Raw genomic sequence first — 27,947 nt, 5'->3', positions numbered from 1 at the left:
CACGGCTACGAGCCTCGGATACCGAAGGTCTCCAGTTGTCAGTCAGACCCCGGTCCCGCCCCTCCCCGGCTGTCAGTCAGTGTTTCTGGCTACACCCCTCCCGATACGTTAACTAGTCGCTTAGGAATGGGTGACCCCGCCCCCTCCCCTCCATTGGTCGGCCGTTGGTAGTTTCGCCGCTAATGAGGCAGAGCTGCGGTCTGCTATCATGGATCTTCCCGAGAGCCCGGGGCCCAGCGAGCCCCGCCTACCCCCTCCGCCCCCGGGCCGCCCACCCCGCCCACCTCGCCGCCCCCGCCGCCCCCGCCGTCCCTGCCGCCCCAGCCGTCTCCGCCCCCAGGACCTGGCGCTGGTGGCTACTGTGCTGGGGGCGCTGCTGGCCGTCGCCACCCGGAGCTTCGTGGGCTTTAGGGAGTTCCAGGCCGAGGCGCTGCGGGTCAGGCCCGGCTAGGGGAGGGGGCGGGGAGACTGGGTGAGGGGAAAGGAGGCGACCGCGCTTGGGGGGGCGGGGGGGAGGCGGTTCCCCCCATTCATCCCCTTTCTTCGCCTTCTCCCTACCCCTTTCCTACCTTATCCTCCTCCCCTCCCCCATTCATTCCTTCCCTGCTCCTTTTTTTTCCAACCCCTCCCCCTTCTTATCCCTTTTCTGATTCCTTCCCCATTCATCCCCTTCCTTTTCCTTCTTCTCCCCCAAACTCCCACCCTTCCTTAACCTCAGCCACAACACCACCCCCCAAAAAAGGTCGTGACCAAGTCTTTCTCCTTTCTCCTGCCTGCCTCCCCCCTCCCCGCACCCCTCCCTCCTGCCAACTCAGTTTGCCTCCCGCCTTGAATCTGCTCCTTAAAACACGAGCCCCGGGGGTCGCGAGGCTCTTCCCGGATCCTCAGCCTCTCCCTCTGTCGCCTTGTTCTGACCCAGGAGGCAGCACAGAAGTTTCTGGGGGAAGATGGATTCTTTCTCTTCTCCTCTTTGGATAGAGACCGAGACATGTACATCAGCCCTGAAGAGTTCAAGCGTGATGCGAAGAAATTGATAGGTATTTGGGAGTCCCTAAGGGCCATGAAGAAGACCTTGGGGGAAATTAGCGGAATTTGTTCATTTCCCCAGCTAAAAAGAATAATTCCGGTTCTATCTCACTGGTCAAAGAGGGGGTAAAAGAGAGAATTCATCAGAAAAGGGCTGTACAAACATTAGGCAATATTGGTGATCATTATCAGCGATGGTGGTGGCAGACTAAGGACCCCTCAGATTCCCAGAGCTGCTTTCTTCCCAGACTTTGATTTTAGCTTTTCTCACTCATTAGTATTTTGAATATATTCCTATGTGCCTTCTTGCCACTAGTGGTCAAAATCCATCTTCCTTTAACTTGTGTGACTCTCCTCCATGATCTATAAATTCTTCACAGAATCGGAGATTTAAAGCCCTAAGAAATCTCAGAGGCCAGCTCCTCCAATTCCCTCATTTTACACAGGAGGAAACTGAGGTAGAAGGAAATTAAATGTTTGCTCAAGGTCACACAGTGTCAGATGTAGATAGGTTCTCAGCTGAAGTCTGCCCAGATCTACCCACTTCACTGGAGCCCTTCCATCAAGATAAGAGATTTTTTATCTCTTTTTGTGTTTTGGACCCATGGTCCCCTTGTCATAATAAGTGTATAAAACAAAATATATAGTATTACTAAGGAAATCAATATATAAAGTACAAGTCTCACTATTTTAATAAGTTAGATTCCCAGTTATAATAGCTAGCATTAATACAGCACTTGAATGTTAAATTTGCAAAGCATTCTACAATTTTTTTTCATTTGATACACAACTCTGGGAGATAATTGCTATTATTATTCCCATTTTACAGATGAAGAAACAAACAGAAATTAAGTGACTTACCAGGGTCATATAGTAAGTTTCTGAGGCTGGATTTAAAGTCAGATCTTCCTGACTCCCTACCCAGTTCCTTATCCACTGTACCACCCAACTGCCTGCTTTATGAACCCCAGCTTTAGATCTGACATTACTTGGAACCAATGGGAAATAAATACTCTCATTAGTTCTTCATTCTCACTGAGGTGAGTGATGGAGGCACCAGATGATGGTTGGGGTTCAATCATGTGAGGAATTCACAATGGCCATTTGTTTATGGGAAGAAGTTACAGGCAAAATGAAGAGATACAATAGACGCTAGGAATGGCAAATATGAAAGAGTGAGATAGCAAATGAAAGATAAGTTCCTCAGTGGAACTTACAGTGGAGCTCACAGTAATCCAATGGTTGGGGCAAGTCCTAGCAGGCAGACTAAATCCTGAAAATCCTAAGAGTTAGCTAGCTAGAGGAGAAGTGGGGTCTGGAGGCACACCACAAGGCATGGTGGGGTTAGGAGATACAACGTGGCATGAAGGAGGGATAAGGAGAAAGACACCAACAGGCAGACTGACCCAAAGGAGGGCAGCAGCCATCAGATGGCCCATCAGTAGATTTATAGGGAAAATTTAACTCAGGTACTTGACTGGGATTTCTGAGAGGGCATGGCAAGGTGAGACTGCCCAAGGTCCCTACAGAGGATGGACCTCAGGGGCTTGACATAACTTTGATTTCTGACTGGACAAACTCCCAGCTGGTAGGACCACAGAGCTTTCTCTCTGCTTGTTCAGGGATTAATTAATTTTTATCAATTCCTCTGCTAAACAATCAACATGAAGCCAGTACCATCTCCTCCATTGTCTTAATGATATACTTATGCTATTTCTCCTTCAAGCTTGGCACTTGGTCAATCATTTCTATGTTGCTTTGTAAGTAGATATCCTTGAATATTCTTGAGATTGTGGTATTACAAGCTTCAAAGCCAGTAGGATTGCCAGAAAAACATTGCTATTTCAAAGATGATCTTTGCTTCAGGGGAAAGGTTGGGGTCATTAAAAGCACTAAGCAATTTCCCAGATGCCTTTCAGCCTGCTCTCTTCCTATTTAATTCTGGGTCATTGGCCCAGTTCATTGTCTATCAGCAGCATCTGGCCAAACTCTATGTACTGAAACATAAATTCTATAATCTATCTTTCATAGTCTGAACAATATGCCTTCTTTTTCTATTTGGTTTTTGCAAGGCAAATAATTGGACTGTTCTTAATAATTATGGATTTCATAACACTGCAGTGTTTGGAAACAGGATGCAATTAGCACATTATCCACAAACAGAAGCACCTAGGAGATTTTCACCATCGACAGATCTTGCTCTTATTTTTAGATTCTTGAGTTTAACATCCTTCGTGAAAATGTCAAACTCTTAGTGAACATACTTCTTCCTGTTTTTGTTTCATTTGATATTTATCAGAGAAACATGGTGTCCTTGGAATCAAATACCTAGGCTCAAAACAAATACTACATGATAATACTACATGATCTTGGACAAATCAATCTCTCAATGTGCTCAGTCACACTCTTAAACATAAAATAAATACCATGAGCCACATCTTAGCTTAGGGAACCCCAAATTAATATTATCTACATTTTATTGCATTATTTATTTTAAGCATTTTCCAATTACATTTTAATCTAATTCATCCATACTTAGATGCCTCTGTCATACAGCATGTCAGGAACTGTTTTATTAGACTCTTATTAATGATTGAATAGCTTTTTAGAATAATTATGGCAGATCTTTTCCATTTTCTCATCTGTTCCTTGTTCTTCCAGCTTCATCCTTAAATGTTATCAAAATGATCTGGCTTAATTAAGTCTCTTAAGTTTTCTATAAATGTGTTTTCCCTCCACTGTTTGTTACTTTTATAAAAATGATACTGCTTATAATTTGTCATTTTCCTCTATAAAATTTTACAAATAAATTTGTATTTTAAAGGAATATTGCTTTAAACTTCCATATTTCTCCTCTTTAAAAGGAAGTCAAACTTGTTTACTGGCTGATATTGTTTCTAAATTTTTTTTAGTCTCATTGCTCTGTGACTTGATTTATATTACTTAAACTTCCTAAGAAAATAGTGATAATCTGTGTGAATGACTGTTCTTTTATCTGTTTCCCATGTTTTAATGTCAATAGTTGATTTAAGGAGGTCAATTTGGAGATGTGTTAATTTATGCAATAATTTCTCATTTATATTCTATTTCATATTGATTTTGAGTTTTATTGTAACATAACTAACCAATAATTTGACTGCATACATAGCTAATGGAAATGTCTCTGATTATTTTCTATCTGCTAAGAAATCAACTTCATTTTTTGTTTATGATGCAATTCATTGTTCACCATGTCCAACATCTCACAACTCCATTTTTGAAGAAAATGTTCATAGAACATAGTACATAGAAGTGGGTGAGACTTCTCTATATACTGCATATTTTGGGCTTCTTTAATTTCTTAATCCTGAGTCATAGTTTCCATTAGCCTTCATTCCTATATTTGCATAGAAGACAGTTAAAATATATGTTGGTTTAATTTGGAAGGTCTTGAAATGAATTCTTCCTAGTGTTCCTTTACTTTCTTACTGTCTACAACAGATTTTGGCACATATATTGTAATTCCTTTGTGATAGTTTTTCATGAGGCTCTCTCATGAGCACTACAATAAGAGATGACCAAGGATCTCATGAAGTAAAGTTTCTTGTTTCCTTTGGATGGGCAATAAACCAACTTTTTTTTTTGTCTCTCCAAGAACTTTTCTGATATACTTCATTTAGATGCAACTTCTTTGTGTCTTCTCTTTTCATTTGTATTGAAGTTGCCAAAATTGATATGATGCAATTCCTCTAATAATGCTCATTGATTGCTATTGATAAGAATCTTATTTTCAAAGTAGCAGGAGTTAAATTTTTATAGACAGTCCAAAAATGGTATGGTTCTTGGTCCCTTTCACCCCTGTTCCTACTAACTGGCAAAAGCAGAAGCTGGGGGAGCACTCTGAGGGCTATGGGTTATGATTGGCCAAAAACTGATTACTTGTGGCCAATTTAGGGGTGATGAGCCTTTTCAGATATGACTGATCTGGCCTTCAGATAGAGCAGGGCTTCTTAAAACTTTTTTCATTTGTGATTACTTTTCGCCCAAGAAATTTTTATGCAGTCCTATCTCTAATCTAAACCAAGGTTCACACACAGTGCAAAGTGCACATAATGGGTGTTCAGAATCTAGGCTGCAGTGAAGTCATACAATGCAATATATGCAGAAACACCTCGATTTTATTACACATTTGATTTTGAATTAAATTTTGGTCACTGTGTTCAAAAACCTTTTATGATTGCTAAATTTCTTTTTGCCTAACCCAATTCAGTTATTTAATCCCATAGAGGGATCCAATTCATAGTTAAAGAAGCTTCGAGATAGAAGACACAAATTCTTTTCAATAGAATTTACCCAAGTTTGTTCCTTTCCAACATGAATTGAAAGCCCAAAGTCATCTCCACATCACAGTGAGACATTGCAGTATGACTTTTATAAACAACAAACTCTTTCTTAAATGAAATGTGTAGCCAAATATACACAACTTCATCCTCTAATTTCTGAACATTTCTGTTTTTTAAATATAGTACCAACAGAAATACAGAACTGAAAAAGAATCCCAAGAAACATCTAGGTTAACTCATTTATTTTGTAGATAGAAAAATGAAGTTTAGACATGTGAAGGAATTTTCCCAGTATCATATTGTTAGATTGTGGTGGTACTGAGATCAGAATATGATCATTATCATTCCAAAACCTATGCAGCTAAATGGTAGACCAAACAAAACCCTGAAATCGGAATCAGAAAGACCTCAATTTGAATCCTCCCTCAGATTTCATCCTGCTGATGAGTCTGCTTGTCTCAAGTCTCTCTTCATTCCAATTCACCTTCCATTCAGCCTCTCAAGTGATTTTCCTAAAGCACAAATACAGCCTGCAACCATGTTAACCCCCTACTCTACTGGCTCTCAGTCACCTCCAGAAACAAATACAAAATGCTATATATAGATTGCTGTGTATATATTGATTTGCATATTGTTTGTAGCTTCTTCTGGAGATCAGAGAATGTCTTTGGCCTCTTTTTTTATCCCCAGCACTTAGCACCATGCCTGCCACATAGTAGAGCCTCATGGAGTGCTTGTTCCTAAAATAATTCCTAACCTTGACAAGCAGATAAAATTATCCCCATTTCACAATGGGGATAATTTTCTTCTTTATTCTTTGGACCCTCTCTCCATTGCTTTTCACCTCCTTTTTATACATTATCTTCTAAGCTCCTTAAGGGCAGCAAGTAACCTTCTTTTGTTGCAAAGAAGAAAAATGGGTTGCAAAGTCAAGTTTAAGACCCAATCCCTGCCCCATATAGTTCTCTGTCTGACAGCATTCCCTCTCTTTTTGAACGTAAGTACTTGACAGAGAAGAATTCTCCCTGGTGGAAAGGGAAACAGAAATACTTTGCTTTCTGGTACCACAAGAGAACTTTACAACTCTTTCAAGTATGAAAACTGATTCTGTTAACATGTCTGTCTGTGCTCCATAGCAGCCACATCTATCAGCATCCTTGAGGAGGAAGTGTCTCAGAATTTTCCACTTGATCTCAGTGAGGAGAAATTTTCTATCATGGCAAGATTTCAGCCACTGCTCCCAAAAACTATGTACAAAAGCAAAGATGGATTCCTGCACGTAAGTCTGAAGGGAGAATTGGGCTGTACGGAACTGTTTACAGGTTTGGGAGGTCTTAGAGAACAGGGACTATGAAGTGTCTATTGTGTTCTCCCATTCCATTTCCAAATTCCCTTCCTCAGACAAATATTGAATGTAATAATATTTCCTAAGCATAGATAGGAAAGAAAAAGAAAAAACCCTTCTTTGTAATATTTAACTCAGGTTAATAATGAAATAAATTCAGCTTTAGACAGATGCTTACATAGCTTCAAATCCAACTTCTAACAATAGTTACTATCTAATATTGGACAAGTCACAGCCTCCAGAATTTGTGGCTAACAAAAGTCATTCCTGGAATGAGTCCTTAATAAATCCCTAAACTTACCTTATCAGACCCAGCTCTGTAGACATAACATTAAATTTGCATGGTATTAAATCCATCTCATAGGGAACTCTTTGCCCTGCTCACTTACCTACCTACCTTTCCTTATCCCCAATCACAACTGCAGTCTCAGATGAAGTTTCCTCAGTCTTTTCAATGAGGAAGGAGAAATCACATATTTTTCTTCTCAGGAAAGAGGAAAGAAAGAATACCTGAAGTCCTCAAAGCCAAAGGTTCTGTAGTATTTGGACACCTGTAAAAACAGTTGTGATATGAAGGATGATGGAATATCGGGATTTTGAGTCATTTTCACAGATACCAGCTAAGGATTTGTGCTCCTTTCTACAATTCTAGCCTTGGGTGGATAGGCAGTTTGCACTTTTTATTAAGTATTTACTTTGTGCCAGGCATAAAGAAGGGCATTTGCTGCCCTTAAGGAACTTAGAAGATAATGTATAAAAAGGAGGTGAAAAACAATGGGGAGAGGGTCCAAAGGGATATCCAAGTGAGAAAGCATGATAGTCAAGCCCAAAGAATGAAGCATGACTGGTCCAGGACCATCCCCAAAATGTAGGCCTGGGTTTAGGGAGGAGAAAGAGAGAGGGAAGCACAGAAGGGTGAAGTACATTCCAGGGCAAGAAGGTTCTAGGTATTAGAGAAGTTCTGGGCTGAGAAGGCTCCAGGTATAGAGGAAAGTTCTAAGGTGAGAAGGCAGCTAAGTCATAGTGGTCAAGATCAGTGAGTCAGAAGCACAGCTGGGAGGGAAATGAAACGTTGGGAAAAGAGACACCCTCAATATCTCTTCTCACTCCCATGACACAAAGGACCTGATCATAAGATCCAAGGGGAAGTATAAAAAGGGGGAGTATAAAAAATTCATCCAATCATGGTTTTATAGCTGGAAGGGATTTTAAAAGGGCATCTAGTCCAACCCCCTCATTTTACAAATGAGGAAATGTAAACCCACAGAGATGGAGCCCTTGCTTAAGGTCTCAGAAATAATGAGTAGAACTGAAATTCAAATCGAGATCTGCTTGATTCTGTCAATAAACATACTAGTACTTGTACATCAAAGTGAATTATCAACAGTGCTGCCAAAGGGCAAAGAAAGGATCCCTTATCTGAAGTAGAGAAAGGATGCTACTGGAAGTCTGATTGTGGGGTACAGATACCCTATGAAAGAGGTTTCAGCTTACCTTTCCAGTGTCCCCTCCTCTCATTCCTCATGTACTCTGTCCTTGACTTATTCCCCATACTTTCTCAATTCTGTACCCTTGCTCAGCAACATTCCCTTTGCTAGGAATATCTGCCCTAAATAACAAGATCTCAAAATCAAAATATTCTTTGTGATCCTCTGTGTATCAAAGAGGGTATCCCATTTTTTCCTTTTTACTTAAGGATTAACTAAATAAGGCAAAAGTGAACAAACAATAATTGATCCATTAGCTTAACTTCCTCTGAAGGTTTAGGGTAGAAAAGGCCTATGTACAATTTTGGGGGCACACTCAATTTCTCCCTACATTTTCCAGTTGTCATTCTAAGTATTTTTTCCTCTTAACTATACTTAACACATCTTGGGGGAATAATGAATCATAGAGATACTAGAACTGAGGAAAACTCAAACTTAAACTAATCTGCCCATTGGAACTGACAGGGAGAAGGGAAAAAAAGAAGCTTATTTGGGATATTCATTGTCCCATAGCCTCTTCATCTCATAAGACTCATAAGTGATGGCAGTCAGTTTCTTAACAGGGATCAAAAACCAAAATCAGAAACAAAAAGAAAGGAGGAAACACACGCTTGCTGAGGGTCTATAAAGGCTCTTCAAACCTTAAAAGAAGCTATGTGAGTACACAGACAATTTAGATAATTTAGGCAATGGTTCAGTGAAGGTAATTACTGATTCCACCTTCCTAAAAATCTACTGATATAGAATAAAAGAAGATCAGCCAAATACAAAAGAAAACAATTCTACTTCGTGGAATCAAGTCAGTTCAGACAGAATCATAAGAAAGTATTTTTTTGTTTTTTTGTGGGGTTTTTTAATTTTTACCTATTTGAAGGAAAAAAACAGAGGCCAATGAATCAATTAACTATCATAGTAAAGAAGGACCCACAGCTCAAATGTAGAGTACAAGTTAGAAGAAATTATTGATATTACAAGGCATAGTAAAAAGAGACATCAGCTGATCTCAAGAGAAATCTCTGTAAACCAACTAAGTAAACCATCTCTACAACAAACATAGAAAAGAATAAAAAAACAAATACTGATGTTGAATTATGAACTGTTGCCAGGTCTAAGGTTACACATTCATACAAGGGAAGATAAATGGAGTATATTGTTTTCAAATAAGGATTTATAGTATCTTGCAGACTACTTTGTCACACTGAGGAAAATCATTATATGATACATTATAAAAGTTTTAGAGGTTTGGATTTTCAGTATATAATTTCTTCTTATTGCATTCTTATAATGGTAACTTTTAGCCAAGCAAGCAGACCAGATCAGGGGTAAATCTAAATGCGAGGGGAAAAAATGATTTGCTCAATGCGCACTGAGTTGTCAGTTCATTCTAAAGCAGAAGGTTTTGGAAAGATGAATGTTAAAATACATTCATGTATTTGGAAAAACAAAATGTTATTTAAAAAAAAAAAAAGATGCACTGCTTCCCTCCACAAGGGAAAGACTAGAAAAAAAATGCCCTAAAAATTGTCTGCTTACCCAAACCTAGTCTAATTACCATGGCAGGTGGGGAATCCCACTTTGTGATCAAACACCAAAAATATATTTAAAAACTTCTGCAAAGTTGATTCTGCTCACCAATTGAATGTAGAATATACACATACTTGTACAACTCAAAATCCAGAATTGAAAGACAAAACTGCTTTTGTTATGAGAGAACTCGACATGTATCACATTCAAATAGCATCCCTAAATAAAACAAGGTTGGCAAATGAAGGCCAGCTTATTGAAGTTGGAGCTGGATACACATTTTTCTCAGAATGGCCACAGTAAAAAGGAGCACTGTGAATGAAGGTAGTGTAAGTAAAAATCTAGTAAACAGGCTTACCCACCTTCCAAAAAGAGTGGATGATAGGCTCATGACAATGCAATTGCCACTCACAGGAAAATGCCACTATCATCGATACCTATGCTCCCACCATGACAAACCATAATGAGGTTAAAGGAAAATTTTATGAAGACCTGGAGCCCTTATCAGTGTGCCAAAGGATGACAAGTTAATTATTCCGGGTGATTTTAATGCTAGACTAGGCTCAGACTACTAGACATGGCAGGGAATCTTTGGGAGTACTGGAGTTGGAAACAGCAACAGCAATGGTTACTTACTACTGATCACTCAACACCAACACCAAATACAATAAAATTTCATGGATGCACCCTCCCAGCAAACATTGGCATTTAATAGACTCTGGTTATAAGGAGGAGAGACAGGATGTGAGAGGGATAAAGACAATGATTGGAGCAGAATACTGGACTGATCATAGACTTATCCTCTCCAAGCTATATATTTGCATTCAACAAAAGCAGTGGTTCCAAGGCAAAAAGGCTATTAATGTCAACAGATTAGAGCACTTCCCAGAAAGAACAGCTTGTTGCTAACTTAGGTAAGTTGAACTAACACACAGTTGACAAGATGGGAGCAGAAAAGGAGTGGGCAGCTTTCAGAGATTTGGTATACAACATTGCATTTGCTCATCTGGATCAGAACACATTTAAACATCGACTGGTTTGGTGAAAATAGGGGCATTCAGAAGCTGCTAAATGAAAAACGAGAACTCCACAGGCTGTGTTAGCAGGATAGTTCAAAAGTAAAGCATAATCCAAAGATGGATGAAAGATTCTTGACTCAGAAAAGAAGGCAGATGAAATTCAGTTTTATTCAGATAGTACCAATCTAAAAGGTTTTTATGATGTCCTCAAGGCTATTTATGGCCCAAAGACCTATGGCATCTTGACTACTCAGTGATGATGGAACCACATTGATTAGTGATAAGGACATGATCCTAGAGAGATTGGCTTAACACTTCCATAATGCTGTCAACAGAATATCATCAATCAATGCTGAAGTCATTGCCCATTTACCTCAGATTGAAATTAATTTCTACTTGACTGATGTTCCAACTGAAGTTTTGAATGCCATCGGGCTACTTTTGTGTGGCAAAGTTTCTGAAGCTGACTCTATTCCAGCTGAGATTTACAAGGTGGGGAGTCCAGCTCATACAAAGGCTGACTGAAATTTTCCAGATATCACAAGAGGAAGTTAGTTATTCCCCTAGTTCAAGGATGTCTCTACTGTCCATCTCTATAAAGGTAAAGGGATAGTCTTTTGACTATCATGGGGAACTATGGGGGGAGTGTCCTGTTTCCTAGTCATCCCTGGCAATATTCTTGCCAGAATCATCTTTAATAGACTGATCCTACACCTAGAAGAAGGTCACCTATATCTGAGAACCAGTGAGGCTTCAGAAGGGGGCCAAGGAACTGTCAATTAGGTATTTGCTGCCCAACAATTCCAGGAGAAATGCCAGGAGCAGAACAGAGATCTGTATACAACATTTACTGATCTGACCAAGGCTTTTAATATTGTCAGTCATGAGAGCTTATGAAAAATCAAAATTTGGTTGCTCAGAGAAGTTCATCAGCATGGTATGTCAATATCATGATGGCAAGCTTACCTGGGTGTAAAGGGCTAAAACTCTGAATGGGTGCACTGGAATCAGACAACTGAGCACTTAAGGCTAATTACCTCTTGGACAATACTCTATAAGCATATGCTTGGAAAATCGCCCTTCTCATATTCTGTGCTGGCTTGACCTTTTGGCATATACAGATAATTGTAGAAGGGATTAGGGGGTGGAGTAAGACAGGCCAAGGTCACACTTTGCAGGAGGACAAGGAGAAGGAAGGTGGATGGCAAGCCTGGTGGAGTTTCGTCCATCTCCTTTACTTCTCCCCCTAAAGACTAAGGACTTTTGCTGATTCTTACTCTAGCTGATCCTGAGGTCAACAGAGAGCTAACTCAGTCTTCACACCTGGATTCTGGACAATGGACAATACTCTTGAGTACTCCCAATAACCAATGGAATAAAACAAAAGTCATGTACTTGCCCCTCCCATGCTTTTTAGCATGATGTTTGCAACCATGTTGTCAAATGCCTTCAAGGAGGACAAACATGGCATCAGAGTCAGCTACTATATTGATGGTAAATTCAACATGAAAAGGCTACAAGGCATAACTAAAATGGAGGGAGTATTGGTATATGACTTTTTTGTTTGCATGTGATTGTGCACTCAATGCACCTTCTAAAGCTAAAGTGTAACAAAGTATGGATTCTCTGCTGTTTGTGCCAATTTTGGCCTAACAAGAATTCACAGTTCTTCCATCAGCCAACACTATACCATCCATATGTGAAACCATTGGTTACAACAATGGAGAAGTTTTGAATGCTGAGGATAAATTCATTTATCTTGGCAATATACTTTCCAGGGATGTCCACTTTGATAAGGAGGTTGATTATTTGTGTCCAAATTGTGTCAGAGCATTTCAAGTTCATATTGGTCTTATCAGCCATAGTTGAACATGCTAAATTGACTCTAACAATGTCATTTTGGTCCTCTTCAAGAATAAAGGACAACAACCAACCAACCAACCAATCCACATCTCAAGTAGGCAAGAACTCTATACCAGATAAAAATCAAATGGTACCAAAGCCAGAGGATCAAGCACTCCAATCTCATTGTGTAAGAAAGCTGAGACCCTCTGAGCAAGAATCCTTGGAAATAGGAACTCTAGGTCTAGTTTGAGCTCTTAAGTAAAAATCTTGGTTAACTAGTCTGTCTAGTCATGTCTAAGTCTGTTTCTAGGCTTCACTGCCTCTCCTTCTATAGCACTTGCTCTCCCTTTCTCCTAGGTTTCTCGTCTCACTCTATCTGGACTCCGGAATTGGACTGTCCCTGATGTAATGCTCCACTTGTTCTCAGCCCAAAAGTTCTTCATCTTCCTGCCACCAAAAGAGGATTTGAAGCTGGGTGAGCCCTGGTGGATTATCCCCAATGAAGTGAAACATCTCTCTTCTACTCGCTTCTATCCACCAAGATCCAAAAGAAAAGAGGTTAGAAAAGACCCTAAAGCCCTAGGTCCATTCCTATTGCATCTGCTCAAATCTCCCCAAACATTCAGTTTGATATTCTTGCCTCAGACCTGACTCAGCCTACTTCAGATCCAACCCAAATGCCTCAAGTCTCTATACTCAACAGTAGCTCTGATGCCCTAAACCACAAGCCTCAACTCATCTGTATCAGGAGTCCAGAATCCGTGGGTATGAATATATTTGCTTTTAAATGATCTGCCCCAACTAACTCCCGGTATCTTTCCTTGAACTTGTTTCCAACAATTCTTAGTTTCCAGATAACCATTTTCCCACCCTCAAGTCCAAGAAGAAAGAAAAAAGCTTCAAGGCCTTGGGGGCAAAAACACAATTATTCCAATCAATTTGAAAGCATTGTCCCATCATTTAGTGCACAGATAACATTTTGACCCAGTTACCTATTTCAACCTCAGGAAAGCAGATGTCCTGGGGAAGGCTCCCAAGTTGTCGGCCATTGCCTCCCCACAGGACTTGATCTTTAAACTCCTGAGCATGTTCCACCCAAGACTGTTTGTGAAGACTCGATTTGGTCCTCGGGGTACAGTGGCCTGCCTTATGGCCATCAGCGACCTCTACTACACAGTGGCCTTCAGGCAAGTACTGCCCATTGCCTACATTCTAGACTGGGGGAGCTGGGATGGAATAGTGGGCATAGTCAGTCTTTCTGAACAGAATCCACAGAGTATCTTAACACTTTAATCATTCCCAGCCAGCTTTTTTGGGGGGAGGGGAGGAAGATAGGAAAGGAAGAGTTTCTCCCATCTGCAGACAGAATTCTTAGCCAAGCTTTCTTCTGGAATACATTCAGAGAAAAGTCACCAGGATGGTTATGGGATTGGAAACCATGCCATAGCAAGACCAGCTGAAGGAACTTGAACTGTTGAACCTACAGATTTAGTGAGGACATCATGGCTGTGCTGCAGGAAGAGGATTAGGCTTAAACTCCTCGGCTCCACAAAACCAAGCTAGGAACAATGAGTGCAAGTTGCAGAGATGCAGTTTTTACTTTATATAAGGAAAATGTTTCTAATAATTATAGCTGCTTTCAAATGAACTAGTTTATCTCTACAGTTCCTTTCAGCACTAATATATTATAGAATGGGCTATTTTCTAATCCTATTGTTGATTATTCAAGTGGAAGTTAAGTGACAACTTCTCAGGGATGAAGTAGAAGAGAATGGATTCGAGGATGGTTTGACTTGGATGACTTCTGAGGGCCTTTCCAACTCAGATTCTTTACCCTTTCTGGTCACAGGATCCATGCTGAGTTCCAGCTCAATGAACCACCCCTCTTCCCCTTCTGGTTCTCTCCAGGACAGTTCACTGGGTACATCATTCTCTCCAAGGATTCCTCCCATGTCCGTGACTTCAAGCTCTTTGTGCCCAATCACAAGTAGGTTTTTCATAACCCCTTTTGGGGCAATTCAGCCAAGTGAGGGATTCTGACTTGTCTTAAAGATAGCAGAATATATTACTGCCACTTTCAAGTTTCCTTTCCTTGTTCCTCAGAGGTATTTTTCTGGAAAAGATCTGATAACAGCATCTTTGGCAGGGAGGAAACAGAGTGAAGGGAGCCACAGACACAACCCTGAAAGCCCATCTATTTTGATGATTTGGCCTAGGAAAGGAGAAGGTAGTTCCTCCTTACCTTGAGATGTCAAAAGCTCCCCAAAGTAGTAGATCTGAAGATTACCTGTGATAGCATCCCCTTCCAAAGACATTCTCCTAGTTAACAGTTCTGAGGGGTCTCCACATACCTGGAAAAATCCTGCATAACAGAAACAACTTGCAGATGGAATATTTGTATATTCCAGATTTTAATAATCTTATAGGTGATAGCTTATAGGAAATGGAAATAGAGGAGGGAGAGAGGTATTGTTCAGACCCTTGGAAATATCCTAAGATAACTTCTGGACTTACTCTTTTACTATTTTGAAAGAATTTTACTTACCAAAAATCCAGCTTTCTTCTTCCATGTTAAAATCTTGAGACGATCATTCTAGTTTGTCAGCCTTCCAAGTCTCTATTTGTCTTCCTCAATTTCCTTTCCAGATTTCTGCCCATTTTGAAGCCATCCATTCAATAGTATATTCTCAGCCACTGCCTTCAGCCCTGACACCACTGACTCATTGATATAAGCCAACTTCCTCGGTTTGCACTCATCAAAACTTCATATGTACTTCTTTTATAAGGCCTCTGAATGTGAAAATGGATTGGCTTTACCAGAGTGAAGAAAATGGCAACCCCAAGACCAAAATGAACATGGATATTGGCTATCTCCCTCAGGTGTGTGTGATCTGCTGCTTGATTTGGACAGAACTTTTCTACAATTCTGTTCTATCTTCTAGTCTAAGTAATTCCTTTGATTATATTGCACTAGGAACAAGATTACAGAGAGGAAAGTGTCCAATTCACTTGGACCCCCTATTGTTTATAGAAAAAAAGAATAGCCTGAATGTTATTCCATCATTCAATTGTGGTTTTCTTGACAAAGATACTGGAGTGGTTTGCCATTTCCATTGTGTCCCCATTTTATAGATAAGGAGCTGAGACAAATACAGTTTGTGACTTGTTCTGGGTCACACAACTAATAGATGTCTAGGGACAGATTTGAACTCAGATCTTCCTGACTCTGCTCTATTTGCTGTGACTCCTAGCTGCTCCAGTGATGGACTCTACAAATGTACTCTGTGTGAAGGCGAATGGTGAATATTCCCCCAAAAAAATCTGCTTAAGATCTGATTTCCTTGAAAAATTATAGCTTTGATGTTAATAGTCACTCCAATCTAGGAGAAATACCAGAGGGCCTGTCTATCTACTTATATTCCTATTCTTTTGGTGAAATGTAGCTTTGGGCTTATTCTGTTTCTAGGCAATGACAATACCTAGTACTTCAACAATAGTCAATATATATTTATTAAATGACTATTCTGTGTCTGGCACTGTGTGAATCACTGGGATACAAATGCAAAAAAAGATAGTCCCTGTTCTCAAGGACCTTAGAATCTAAAGGGAGAAGACAATCCATAAAAAGAAATTGAAAAAGGGTGGAGGGAGAAGGTACCTAAAGTAGGGCCATGATAGAGAAGTCATCCTTAAAAGAAGGCCATTTATTTATTATGGCTCCATCCTCCATTAAGAGGGCCAGAGGATATTAAGGAAATATTAGTAGTAAAGCTGATTTGATCTTACAGAATAATGAAGTTTTCCCAGTAATGAATTTCCTGGAGCATGATTTTAAAAGTACAAAAAATCCCAAAATTTTTATGTAATTATGGGAAATGAGGAGTTCCTAGCTTACTAGCATTAAATTAGTAGGGATTTAAAATCTTCATTAAAGACCTACATAGATCTTTATTTTTATTTAACTATAATCTTTATCCTAAAATAGGAGAAATGTGAATAAATTTATTCCTTAAATGTGATAGCTTATATTTTGTTCTACTCCCATGTTTCATTATTTCTTTCTTCCATTCTGCTCTTCAGAGACACAGCACCATCTCTAAGAGTCCAGCATAGCAATTCTCTTCCAACATAATTCACAATTAGGATGTCTCTTCTTTTCCTCTAAGCACTTTACATTCCCCCTTTTTATATTCTGACAGTTGCCAAATCTTGTATGATCCTGACTGTGGCGCCTCAGTACTTGGGCTCTCTCTGGATGCCATCTAGCATTTTGAGTATGCCTGAGAGTTCTGGATTTGGGCCATGATGCTCTTGAGAGTTTTTATTTTGAATTTCTTTCAAGATATGACCAATAGATCTTTTTTTTTCTATTTTCACTCTGCCCTTTGGTTCAGTATTCTTTTATAATTTCTCAAAATATGATACTCAGGCTCTCTTTATGGTCCTAGTTTTCAGATTATCTAGTGATTCTTAAATTACCTCTTCTTGATCTGTTTTCCAAGTCAGTTGTTTTAGATATGAGATGATCAGTTGTTTTAGATGTGAGATATCTTAGTTTACTGGTATTTTTTTCAGTCTTTTAACTGTTTTATTATTTTATGTTGTTTGATAGAGTTGTTAGTTTTCAAGTGGCCAGTGACTTGGATTAAGTTTTGTACCTCTTGTACTAAGCCATCAATTCTACCTTCCAGTCGCCTCCAAAATACTCATTTATTTTCTAATCATTTCCTGTACTATTCTCCTTTCATTTATAAAATTATTTTCATTCTTTTTTAAAAATTCTTGTTTCATTTATTCCAGAAATTCTAGTTGACCTTGCATCCAATCTGTATTTTTCTTTGAAGCTTTTCTTGTAGATGTTTTGAATTTTCTTCTTCTAGGTTTCTGTCTTAGGTATCTCAAAAATTATCATAACTCTTCATTTATACCTATTCATTCATTCATTCATTCATACCATTCAACAAACCTATTACAGTTTCTGCATATAATAGACACTTAATAAATGTTTTTTGTCTTTCTTCCTTAAAGTAGAAGAGGTTTTTTTGTTTGTTTGTTTGCTTGTTTTGTTTACATATTCTTCAAGCTATACTTTCTGAATTGGGACTTCATGTTAACATCTGATTCTGAACCTTTAAGGGAAAAATATTTGTGTCTTTTTTGGCCTTGATTTGTATTCTCTGGAGTCCTGTTATTTTTTCCTCTGGATTTTGAATGTTCTGTACTACAAGAATCTCTAGGGCAGCTTAGGCCAGGCTATGCAAATTTTTAGTGCATCCAAAGTGGTATGATCTTCTAGGACAAAGTCTGATTGCTGCCCTCTTATTCTAAGTTTTCCAAGCTCCTGACCCTGGTTTGGGTCTGGGTGATACAAATGTAGGGTTTCCTTTAGTTTGAGTTCTAGTAAACTGCTGAGGGTTGCATCCTCTGTCAACTACCTGGAGGGATCTGAAGGTTTATAGCCAGAGAATTTCAGGTTTCCTTTTGATCTGAGTTACTTATCCTGGTTACTTGACTCTTGGTCTCAGTCTGAGCTGGAGACTAAATGCACAATCATTCTGAGGGTCAAAACTACAGAACTGCCACTTTTTTCCGTTCCTACTTCTTGCATAGTATATAACATTAGGCCCAAATTTGCAGTCCACTAAAATTCTTAGATCATTTCTGTATAATTGATATCAAGTCATCCTTCTTCTTAGATTCAACCTGGTAATCTTTCCTTTTGAGATCTCTTTTGAAAACTAATAACTATCTTTCCCAGTTTGGTGACATCCACAAATTTAACTAACATGCCATCTATGCCTTAATTTAAGTGATTGATGAAATTGTTACATGGCAAGGGAATTGGCATCCTTGGGGTATTCTACTAGATTTCTCTTTCCACTAACTATCAACTCATTTATTAATAATTTACTCTTTTCATCTGATCTATTAACCAGTTATAAATCTACCTAACTGAACATCTGTCTAACTCATAAATCCTCAACTTATCTACAAAAATAATATGAGAGACTTTGACAAAAATTAAGCTGAAATCTAGGTAAACTATAACTACAACATTCCTCTCCTAATCTAATAAGCCCAAATAAAAAAATAGATTAGTCTGGTCTTGTTTCTGATGAAGTGGTCACTAGTCTACAAATTTACAAATATATTCCAATATTTTTCCAGGAACCATAGTCAAGCTTATGAGCCTAGTTTTATAGGTTCCATTCTCTTGCTTTTTTCAGTTATAACATTTGCTTTTCTCTAGTTATATGATACTTTTCTTCTTCTCCATAATTTTTCCTCTTAATCTCATTGTACATATTCTCATTCTGTGGAGAATTTCTGTGTAGATATAGAGATCAATGAGTCAATAAGCATTTATATAGCACCTATTATGTGCCAGGCACTGTGCTAAGTACAAGAAAGGCAAAAACAATCCCTACTCTTGAGGAATTCACAGACTAATGGGGGGAAAACATGTAAGTGATTTTATACAAAATGGAGAAAATCAACAAGAGAAAACACTAGTATTAAAGGACATTGAAAAAGGCTTCTTATAGAAAGTGGAATTTTATCTGAAACTTGGAGGCCAGGAAAGCAGAGAGGGAGGGAGAAGGCATATTCTAGGCATAGGTTCCAGCCTAAGAAAATGCCCCAAAAAGTGATCAAGGAAACCAGTGTCACTGCCTCACAGAGGATATGGGGAAAAGTAAGGAGAAGGAAGACTACAAAGGTAAGAAGGACCAAGTTATGAACTCCAATAGAGAATTTCACATTCAGTCCTGGAGGTGATAGCCAATTAAATGGCTAAACCAAACCTTGACCCTCACTTCAGTTCATCCATTCAATTTCTTTTTTTTTTTAATTTTTATTTAATAATTACTTTATATTGACAGAACCCATGCCAGAGTAATTTTTTACAACATTATCCCTTGTACTCATTTCTGTTCCGATTTTTCCCCTCCCTCCCTCCACCCCCTCCCCTAGATGGCAAGCAGTCCTATATATGTTAGACATGTTGCAGTATATCCTAGATACAATATATGTTTGCAGAACCGAACAGTTCTCTTGTTGCACAGGGAGACTTGGATTCAGAAGGTATAAATAACCCGGGAAGAAAAACAAAAATGCAGATAGTTCACATTCATTTCCCAGTGTTCTTTCTTTGGGTGTAGCTGCTTTTGTCCGTCATTTATCAATTGAAACTCAGGTCTCTTTGTCAAAGAAATCCACTTCCATCAAAATATGTCCTCATACAATATCGTTGTCGAAGTGTATACTGATCTCCTGGTTCTGCTCATTTCACTTAGCATCAGTTCATGTAAGTCTCGCCAGTCCTCTCTGTATTCATTCATCCTGCTGGTCATTTCTTACAGAACAGTAATATTCCATAACATTCATATACCACAATTTACCCAGCCATTCTCCAATTGATGGGCATCCATTCATTTTCCAGTTTCTAGCCACTACAAACAGGGCTGCTACAAACATTTTGGCACATACAGGTCCCTTTCCCTTCTTTAGTATTTCTTTGGGATATAAGCCCAATAGAAACACTGCTGGATCAAAGGGTATGCACAATTTGATAATTTTTGGGGCATAATTCCGGATTGCTCTCCAGAATGGTTGGATTCGTTCACAACTCCACCAACAATGCATCAGTGTCCCAGTTTTCCTGCATCCCCTCCAACATTCATCACTATTTTTTCCTGTCATCTTAGCCAATCTGACAGGTGTGTAGTGGTATCTCAGAGTTGTCTTAATTTGCATTTCTCTGATCAATAATGATTTGGAACACTCTTTCATATGAGTAGTAATAGTTTCAATTTCATCCTCTGAAAATTGTCTGTTCATATCCTTTGACCATTTATCAATTGGAGAATGGCTTGATTTCTTATAAATTTGAGTCAGTTCTCTATATATTTTGGAAATGAGGCCTTTATCAGAACCTTTAACTGTGAAGATGTTTTCCCAGTTTGTTGCTTCCCTTCTAATCTTGTTTGCATTAGTTTTATTTGTACAAAGGCTTTTTAATTTGATGTAATCAAAATTTTCTATTTTGTGATCAGTAATGGTCTCTAGTTCATCTTTGGTCACAAATTTCTTTCTCCTCCACAAGTCTGAGAGATAAACTATTCTATGTTCCTCTAATTTATTTATAATCTCGTTCTTTATGCCTAGGTCATGGACCCATTTTGATCTTATCTTGGTATATGGTGTTAAGTGTGGGTCCATGCCTAATTTCTGCCATACTAATTTCCAATTATCCCAGCAGTTTTTATCAAATAATGAATTCTTATCCCAGAAGTTAGGGTCTTTGGGTCTGTCAAACACTAGATTGCTATAGTTGACTATTTTGTCTTGTGAACCTAACCCATCCATTCAATTTCTTACTCCAGGAAGTCACACTCTGGGCTTTGGGGCCATGGTCCAGAAGGACTGTGAGAGAGAGGAATGCTTTTAACTTTGATGAAAGGTACAAAGATAACCTAGTGTCATTCTTCTGGATGCTCCTGTCACTACTGGTGCATGTGAAGATTATGTAGCACTTAGCTGACAAAGATCCACCTTCAGCAGGATGAATTGTTCATCCATAAGTGAGAACAAATTTGCACTGAGCCCTCATATCTTACTCCCTGGTAACCTGTGATTCAGCTTAACAATCAGTTAATAAACATAAAGTGCCTATTATGTTCCAAATACCATGCTAACAACGAGGGCTATAAAGAAAGACTCTTCAGGACCCTACACCTTAATGGAGAGAAAGCTTGTAAAATATTAACACAATATCAGCAGAATTAAATTGGTGGTAATCAGTAGGAGAAGGCCTATAAGTAAGGTTATTGGTAAAAGCTTCCTGTAGAAGAAAGCATACATGTGCTTGACACATTGCTAGATGCAGTGATGGATATGCCTCGAGGGTAAAGGACAGAGTTTTCTCTGTTCAAATCTCATTGGCTTGTTTGAGGAACCAACTCTGAACCATAGCACTATTTCCATCTAACCATTCAAAGTTAACTAACCCAGACTCTTAGATCTGTAATTAATGCAACTATACTAGTCATGTTTGGATCCTTTTCTCTCTTTGAATGTATCAAATTGACTTTCTGGCAACATGACATACCCCACTCACACTTTTGCTCACCTTAATTTGCCCTCTGAGAGTGAGAATCACATCTTCCTTTTCTGCATACTCTCAAAGAGACTGATCTAGAGCTCACATCGTAGGGACCACTCAGGATAGGTCCAGAAAAATGCTTCCTTCTCACAAAAGGACTAATCTCTCCCCAAAACATAACTAGAAAATTCACTAGGGAATTTTTGAGTCATCAGTGACTTCTTACTCTCTCAGATGGAGCTCGAGTCTTGGGGACCCTCAGGACCAACTGAGATTCACAAGAAGGGCAAAATAACCTACAGAAGACCCTCTGAGCAGTCCAGCCAGCTTGTCTTTGAGGACATTGTGTGGCAGAAGGAGATAAGCTGGGAGAAGGCAGTCCAGAGGCTAAAAGTTGCCATGTATCCCTTCTTGAAGGTAAGGTCACCTAGAATGATTAGAGGGCAAAATCAGATTGGCCCTTCTAGGGCAAATTGGTGGGAGTTGCTAGGATGTTAGCAAGAATGACAGAAGCAGGGGGCAAAAAGTTAGATTCAATTTTTATAATTCTCCGGGGATAATGGAAGAGATGCTTTTTGATTTGGGGGGAAAGTGCAAAAGGAACCTTGCATCTTTCTCTTACTCCTAATACCAAACACTAGAATAGAAAATATGGCCCTATCAAAAGTTCTCTTTTCCTTTGGGAAATGTAAGCTTTCTTAGGTAAAGACATTGGGGTCGAAGTTAGCACTCAAATATATATAAATATGTAAATCCTTAGTGGGAAATTGCCTAGAATAACATCATAGAAAGCAAGACTTGAAATGAACCTTAAGGATTACATTGTCCCCACCTAATCCATGAAATCTCCTGAACATCTTTGGCAAGTGATTCTTAGATTCTGTTTAAGCACCTCCAGTGGCATTTCATTATTCCTGAAGTAATTACTCCATTTTATGCCAATCCTTTTATTGAGTCCCTACCTGTTTATAATTACCACCATAGATTCTAGTTCTGACTTGCAAAAATAGAGCTAGTAGTCCCTCTTCCCCATGACAGCCATCCAAATAAACTTCTGGGCAGCTACCAAGGCTCCTATTCAGTTTTTCCTCTTATATAAATATCCCCAGTTTCTTCAACCATTCCACATATGGAATTGTTTTATATTCCTTTCTTATCCCCTTAATGTGCTAAATTGTCAATATCTCATTTAAAATGTGTCTTTCAGACCAGGAACATAGAGGAGCTGAGCTATCCCTTCGTTTGTTTTAGTCACTCTACCTCTTAATGTCATTTAAAATGGCATTAACTTTTATTTACAAGAGAATTCTCTTGATTCTTTGAGTTTAAGTCAGTTAAGCCTATCTTTTTTTGCCACATGAATTGCTAACTAGTGTTTCCTCCATCCTATATTTGTAATAGTTTGTTTAAAAATCTAAGCATGTGACATTATATTTTGTCTCTAGTAAATTTAATTTTGTCAAATTTGATACATCTTTTTTATCTGATGAGACCATTTTATGTCTGCTATTCTTCCTATATTTGTATTATCTTCAAATCTGATGACCAGACTCCATTTAAATAGACATATATGTTCTATCTAGTCAACAAGATCATTATAAAAGACTTTATCAAATGACTTATTAAAATCTCAACATACTAATTGTATAGCCTTCCCCTGAATCCTCAGTCTAGGAACCTGTATTAAAGGAAAATGGGCTAAGGCTGGCATAATTTGTTCTTGGTGAACAATTGTGAACTTGAGATCAGCACTTTTCTATCTCAATGTTCCCCAGGCACATATCAAACAATATGTTTTAGTATTTTTCCTCTGGTTAATTTATCTATATATAGTTTGCAGAAACTATCTTCTTTCTCTCATTAAAAACCTGGACAGATTGCTCCAGTTTTTCAATACCCCTTCCACTCACCAAGTTTCCTTAACTACCACGAGCCACTGGTTCACACTTAAATTGTATTTTATCTAGGCCAAAAGAAATGAACCAACATCTGTTGATCAACTTGTTGAGCTACCTATCACTTTTCTTCCTCAAAAGGATCCTTTGCTATTGTATCAAAGAGGCTGTTCTGCTTTTTCAGCATCTTTTCTTACAGACTCTCTAGGAATAACATTATATCTATTTTCTTCTCTATAATTTTAAAAGTATTTTTAAATAATCAATTTAGTCTTTATTTTGCCAAATAAACATTTCCCCCAACCATTTGCAACCTTTCCGCCTATTCTTTTGCTGCTGAACAGAGCTGAAGAAAAACAAAACTCTATTTGCTGGTTCAGGTGTGGATTTTATTTTTGGTATAATTTCAACTGGGCCCTCTCTGCATGCAACAAAACAATTTTTTGTACTCGTTTTAGTCTAACTTCCAGGACTATCTTCTTAATATGTTCAGTACTGACTCCTTCCCAACTCATACTTCAATATACATATGGATATTCCCTCAAACACCTTAACCTCAGAGTTCCTCAGTTATTTGCTTTGTCTTAGTCCTCCACCTCACCTGATCAAAACACAAGATCATACCCTTGATCTTGCCATTACTCACAAAGGCTCTGTTTCCATATTTATGAGCTCTAAAATGTCCTTATTTGATCACAATCTTGTCATTCCATCTCTCCCTCACATAATCCCCAACCCTGTTCTTCATCCTCATCATATCCTCTGATCTCCAAACCATGACCTTAGGCCATTACTAGCTATATTCTACTCCTCTATCTTAACTCCTTTGTGAACCAGTCCAACTCCATGTTGTCCTTGTGTCCCAAGTCTCTTGCACCTTCTCCCATTGCTGATTTTGTCTTGTCAAGCCCCAGCCTTTTGCCACTCCCACCATCTAATGCCATTGATTCAACTTCATAGGCTGGTAAAAAGGAAAAAAATAACTACAAAAATAACTAATGGCAATTATCCTGACCAGGTCCACTCCAAGTTCATAATAAATAATCTAATTATGTCCTTATTGCAGCAAGCCAGTGCCAAATGAGACCATATGCAGAGAGTTCCCTCTTTTATCCTTGTATTCACTCACTCAGATATCTTCCACTACATCTCCTCCTTGACCTGGATCAAATGAAGAATTAGCTTTTCTCTTTGCCAAGGTAAACTCTTTCATATGCACAAATGATCCTATTCTATCCTGCCTTCTCTCATCCTCACTCTGTCACTATCTTCAGTCTTTTTGTCTAAAGACTATTTCCCTATCTCCTACAAGTAAGCCCATATTTTTCCCATCCTTAGGAAATTCATGTGTTTTGTTCAACCCTGCTTACTATTACTATTTTCCTTTCCCCAGGGAGAGAATTCTAGACATGGGGATAGCCAATGAAAATGCTCAGTCAGAAAAGTCAGTGATAGATTGTGAGAAAGCCAAATGTCTCTGGATTACAGAGAACATGGGGGCAGTAGGTTTAAGAGGAATGGAAAGGTAAGAAGGGGTCAGGTTGTTGAGGGCTTTAAAAACCTCATCTTTCCTTTGATCCTTAGAAATTACCTTTATCTCAGAATATCCAGGAAACTCTCCATTTTTCTTTTTCATTATTAATTAAATTATAATTTCATTATCAAAGGCCATGTCCAAAAGCATAAGTTTCATTCTGAGCATTTGGGGCTTATTACTAACTCTATGCCAGAGGTAAGGATCATTATTAGTCTTCTGGAATCATGGTTGGTCATTATACTGATAATTCTCAAATGTTTCATATCAACCTTCTCTTTTTATCTTTTCCCTTTTCCCTTAGGGAAATTCTCCCATTGTCAACCGTTCAGCCCTGATATTGATCAATCATTGTCCCTTCAGAACATTTTCCTTCATGGCCTTTTTCTTGAATAATTTCTTCCATCTTCCCAAAGAATTTCTTATCCTAAAAACTAGAGCATAGATAAGTATTTGCAAGCTCAGTCACCTTCTCTTTAGGTGAGGAGACTTGTTTGCACTTCAGAGTCATATACCTAAGTGATTTCTTCCAGGAAAAAAATCATGCTGTAGTTTATGTAAAAGCCAGTGCGACAATTACATTGTTTTCCCTGGTACTATGCTGGAGGGCTATAGTTCTTTGCAGCAACCCCTGAAAAGTCCAGTGGCAAATAACTACTCCCAACAAACTGCCTTCTTGATGCAATATGCATATTAGTACTACTGAGTTCTGAGGCTGGAATCAGCATCTAGCATTTCCCTCCTGGGTCTAAAGAAACTTTATCTGGCTTTCTCTCAGGTCACTTACTTGCCTCTTATCAAAGCATTTGAACGAGCCAGGATTGAAAAAAAGCTGGTGCACTCCATTGTGCTCTGGGGATCCCTGGATGATCAATCCTGCTTTGGTGAGGAATCTCCCTGCAGGCAGGATTTGGAGGATTGGGCAAATGGGAAGAGGAGGGCAGAGAAAGGAGGAAGAAATGGAAGCCTTTTGCCACTCAGAATTCATGAGATTTCTGAGAGACCCAATGGTCAAGTTGGATTCTCTATGGAGAGGTCCAGACTGTCGCTGTCTCTCATTTACACTGTCAAGTATAAACAACATTCTGTTTTGGGAAGCAGGTCCTGGGAAGTGTCTGCGAGACAAAGTATTAGGAAATCCTTTTATCCTCATGCTTCTCCGGAAGAATTTTATCAGTAGCTGGTGTCAGGTGCATGAGCTGATTGAGATTCAGGTGAGCAAGGGCAGTTGCTAACTGCTGAGCCAGAGCAAGCTTGGGAGGTCCATCAATGCAAGGAGCTGAGAAAAAAAAGGGTCGTATCTTCTTCTTTGCCTCCAGAACCAAGATAATAAATCTCACAAAAAGTTGGCTGAACTCCTCCTGGAAAAGTACAGCGATCATGTGATGATCCTTCTCTGCCTCCCCAATGGGACTGTGGTTTGTGCCTTTCCTCTGCCCTCTCTGCCTGCCCACTTTCCACATCCTCTCTTTTGAGTCAATAAACACTAGTATTGATTTTGCATCGACTATATGCAAAAGAAATAGGATATACTTTTCTGATATCATTGGTGTCCAAGCCTTAAAGGACGGGTAGAATCTATTAAAATATAGGGGAACAGAATATATTGCAGTCAGGGAACACCTTTTCCCTTGATTTCCATCAAGGTGGAAATGAGTATTGTGGAAGGCATTAAGAAGAGAAACCTGGGTTTAGTGGCAGATTGGGAGACTGAAAATGGGGAAAGGCTGCGGGCTATAGCATGTGATTAGTTCTTAAACCAGAGAGTGACATTGTTGGCAAGGGGCCCCTGTTGACATCTCTGGTTCTACCCCAGGAGGGAGAAAGGAAGAATGGGTCCTCAGCCTGGCTCAGTTGGGAGTGGCCCCCAAGTGCTAGAGAACTGGCAGAAATCTTATCTCTCTTCCAGATCCACTGACAATCATCTCAATTACAAACAAACATTTATCAGGCAAGACTGGAAATACAAATGTTTATTCAATTGAATTTCAGGTCCACCACATAAGTGCTAATGAGCTGTGCCAAGTCTCAAAGGAAAGCAGTGGTAAACAATTGAACTCAGTAACGATGTATGAACAGTTCCTGCAGAAAGGACTTTTTCAAGCTCAGCCCTTTCTTCAAAGAAAGCTTGGAGGTTTCTTTTAAAGGAATTAATGGGCAGGGTGGGGCATTTCCTCATAGGCTGGGATTCAGAGAAGAAAAAGCTATAAACCTCAGTGGAAACCCACATGTACCTTTGCCTTCTCCTACTGATGTCTACAATCTCCCAAGACTTGTTTTCCCCCAGAACTTAAGATGGTCTGAGCTACATCTTTAGTAGCACCTCTGAGCATTGTACCCTAAACCTGCTCTCCTCTCCTCTCTTCTCCAATTAAAATAATATTCTATATTTCTAAGGTTCGTATAATTGTAGCATGTGTTGGTTACAAGATAATTGTTTAAAAACAAAAATCGAATAAAGTGGACTTCTCTTTATCTATTTTCCTGAGATCTAATTATCAATCCTTCTTTTTCCAATGTGTTGATACTTCCTTAGCTTTGCTTCTGGATGGAGTGAATTTTTTTTTTAAATAATGTTATAATATTGGGCCTTTTGACCTCAAGGCCATCATGACAGTCTCCCCTTAGGGGAAATTATAGAAACTATACATAGAACCCATAGTTAAGCTGTAGACCTGATAGACTTGAGACCATCATGAGTCTTCTTTAAGGGAGGCTGTAAGCTTATAGAACATACTCATAGAAAAATACTGACAATAATATTTTTGAAGGTTAGTAAATTTTGTTTCCACCAATTTGTTTTTCTTCCTGCTTTGCAAACCCCCAAAATATTTTCCCTGACCCCTG

General features: G+C 38.9%; 1 protein-coding gene across 1 annotated transcript; it reads left to right on the top strand.

The window, feature by feature from the left end:
* The first annotated feature begins 88 nt into the window (after positions 1-88).
* On the top strand, positions 89-27,575 carry LOC127555676 (selenoprotein N-like). Its single transcript, XM_051988182.1, has 12 exons — positions 89-436; positions 920-1,037; positions 6,485-6,627; positions 12,926-13,126; positions 13,631-13,755; positions 14,418-14,555; positions 15,355-15,448; positions 21,906-22,088; positions 25,879-25,984; positions 26,202-26,314; positions 26,420-26,518; positions 27,093-27,575. Exons 1-12 carry the CDS (start codon positions 209-211, stop codon positions 27,243-27,245), a joined length of 1,701 nt encoding a protein of 566 aa, XP_051844142.1. The 5' UTR covers positions 89-208; the 3' UTR covers positions 27,246-27,575.
* The last annotated feature ends 372 nt before the right edge of the window (positions 27,576-27,947 follow it).

This window comes from Antechinus flavipes, chromosome 3 (genome assembly GCF_016432865.1).
Source record: "Antechinus flavipes isolate AdamAnt ecotype Samford, QLD, Australia chromosome 3, AdamAnt_v2, whole genome shotgun sequence".
Lineage (NCBI taxonomy): Eukaryota > Metazoa > Chordata > Mammalia > Dasyuromorphia > Dasyuridae > Antechinus > Antechinus flavipes.
Note: the sequence above shows the minus strand (reverse complement) of the source record. Positions and strands in the feature narration are given on the sequence as shown.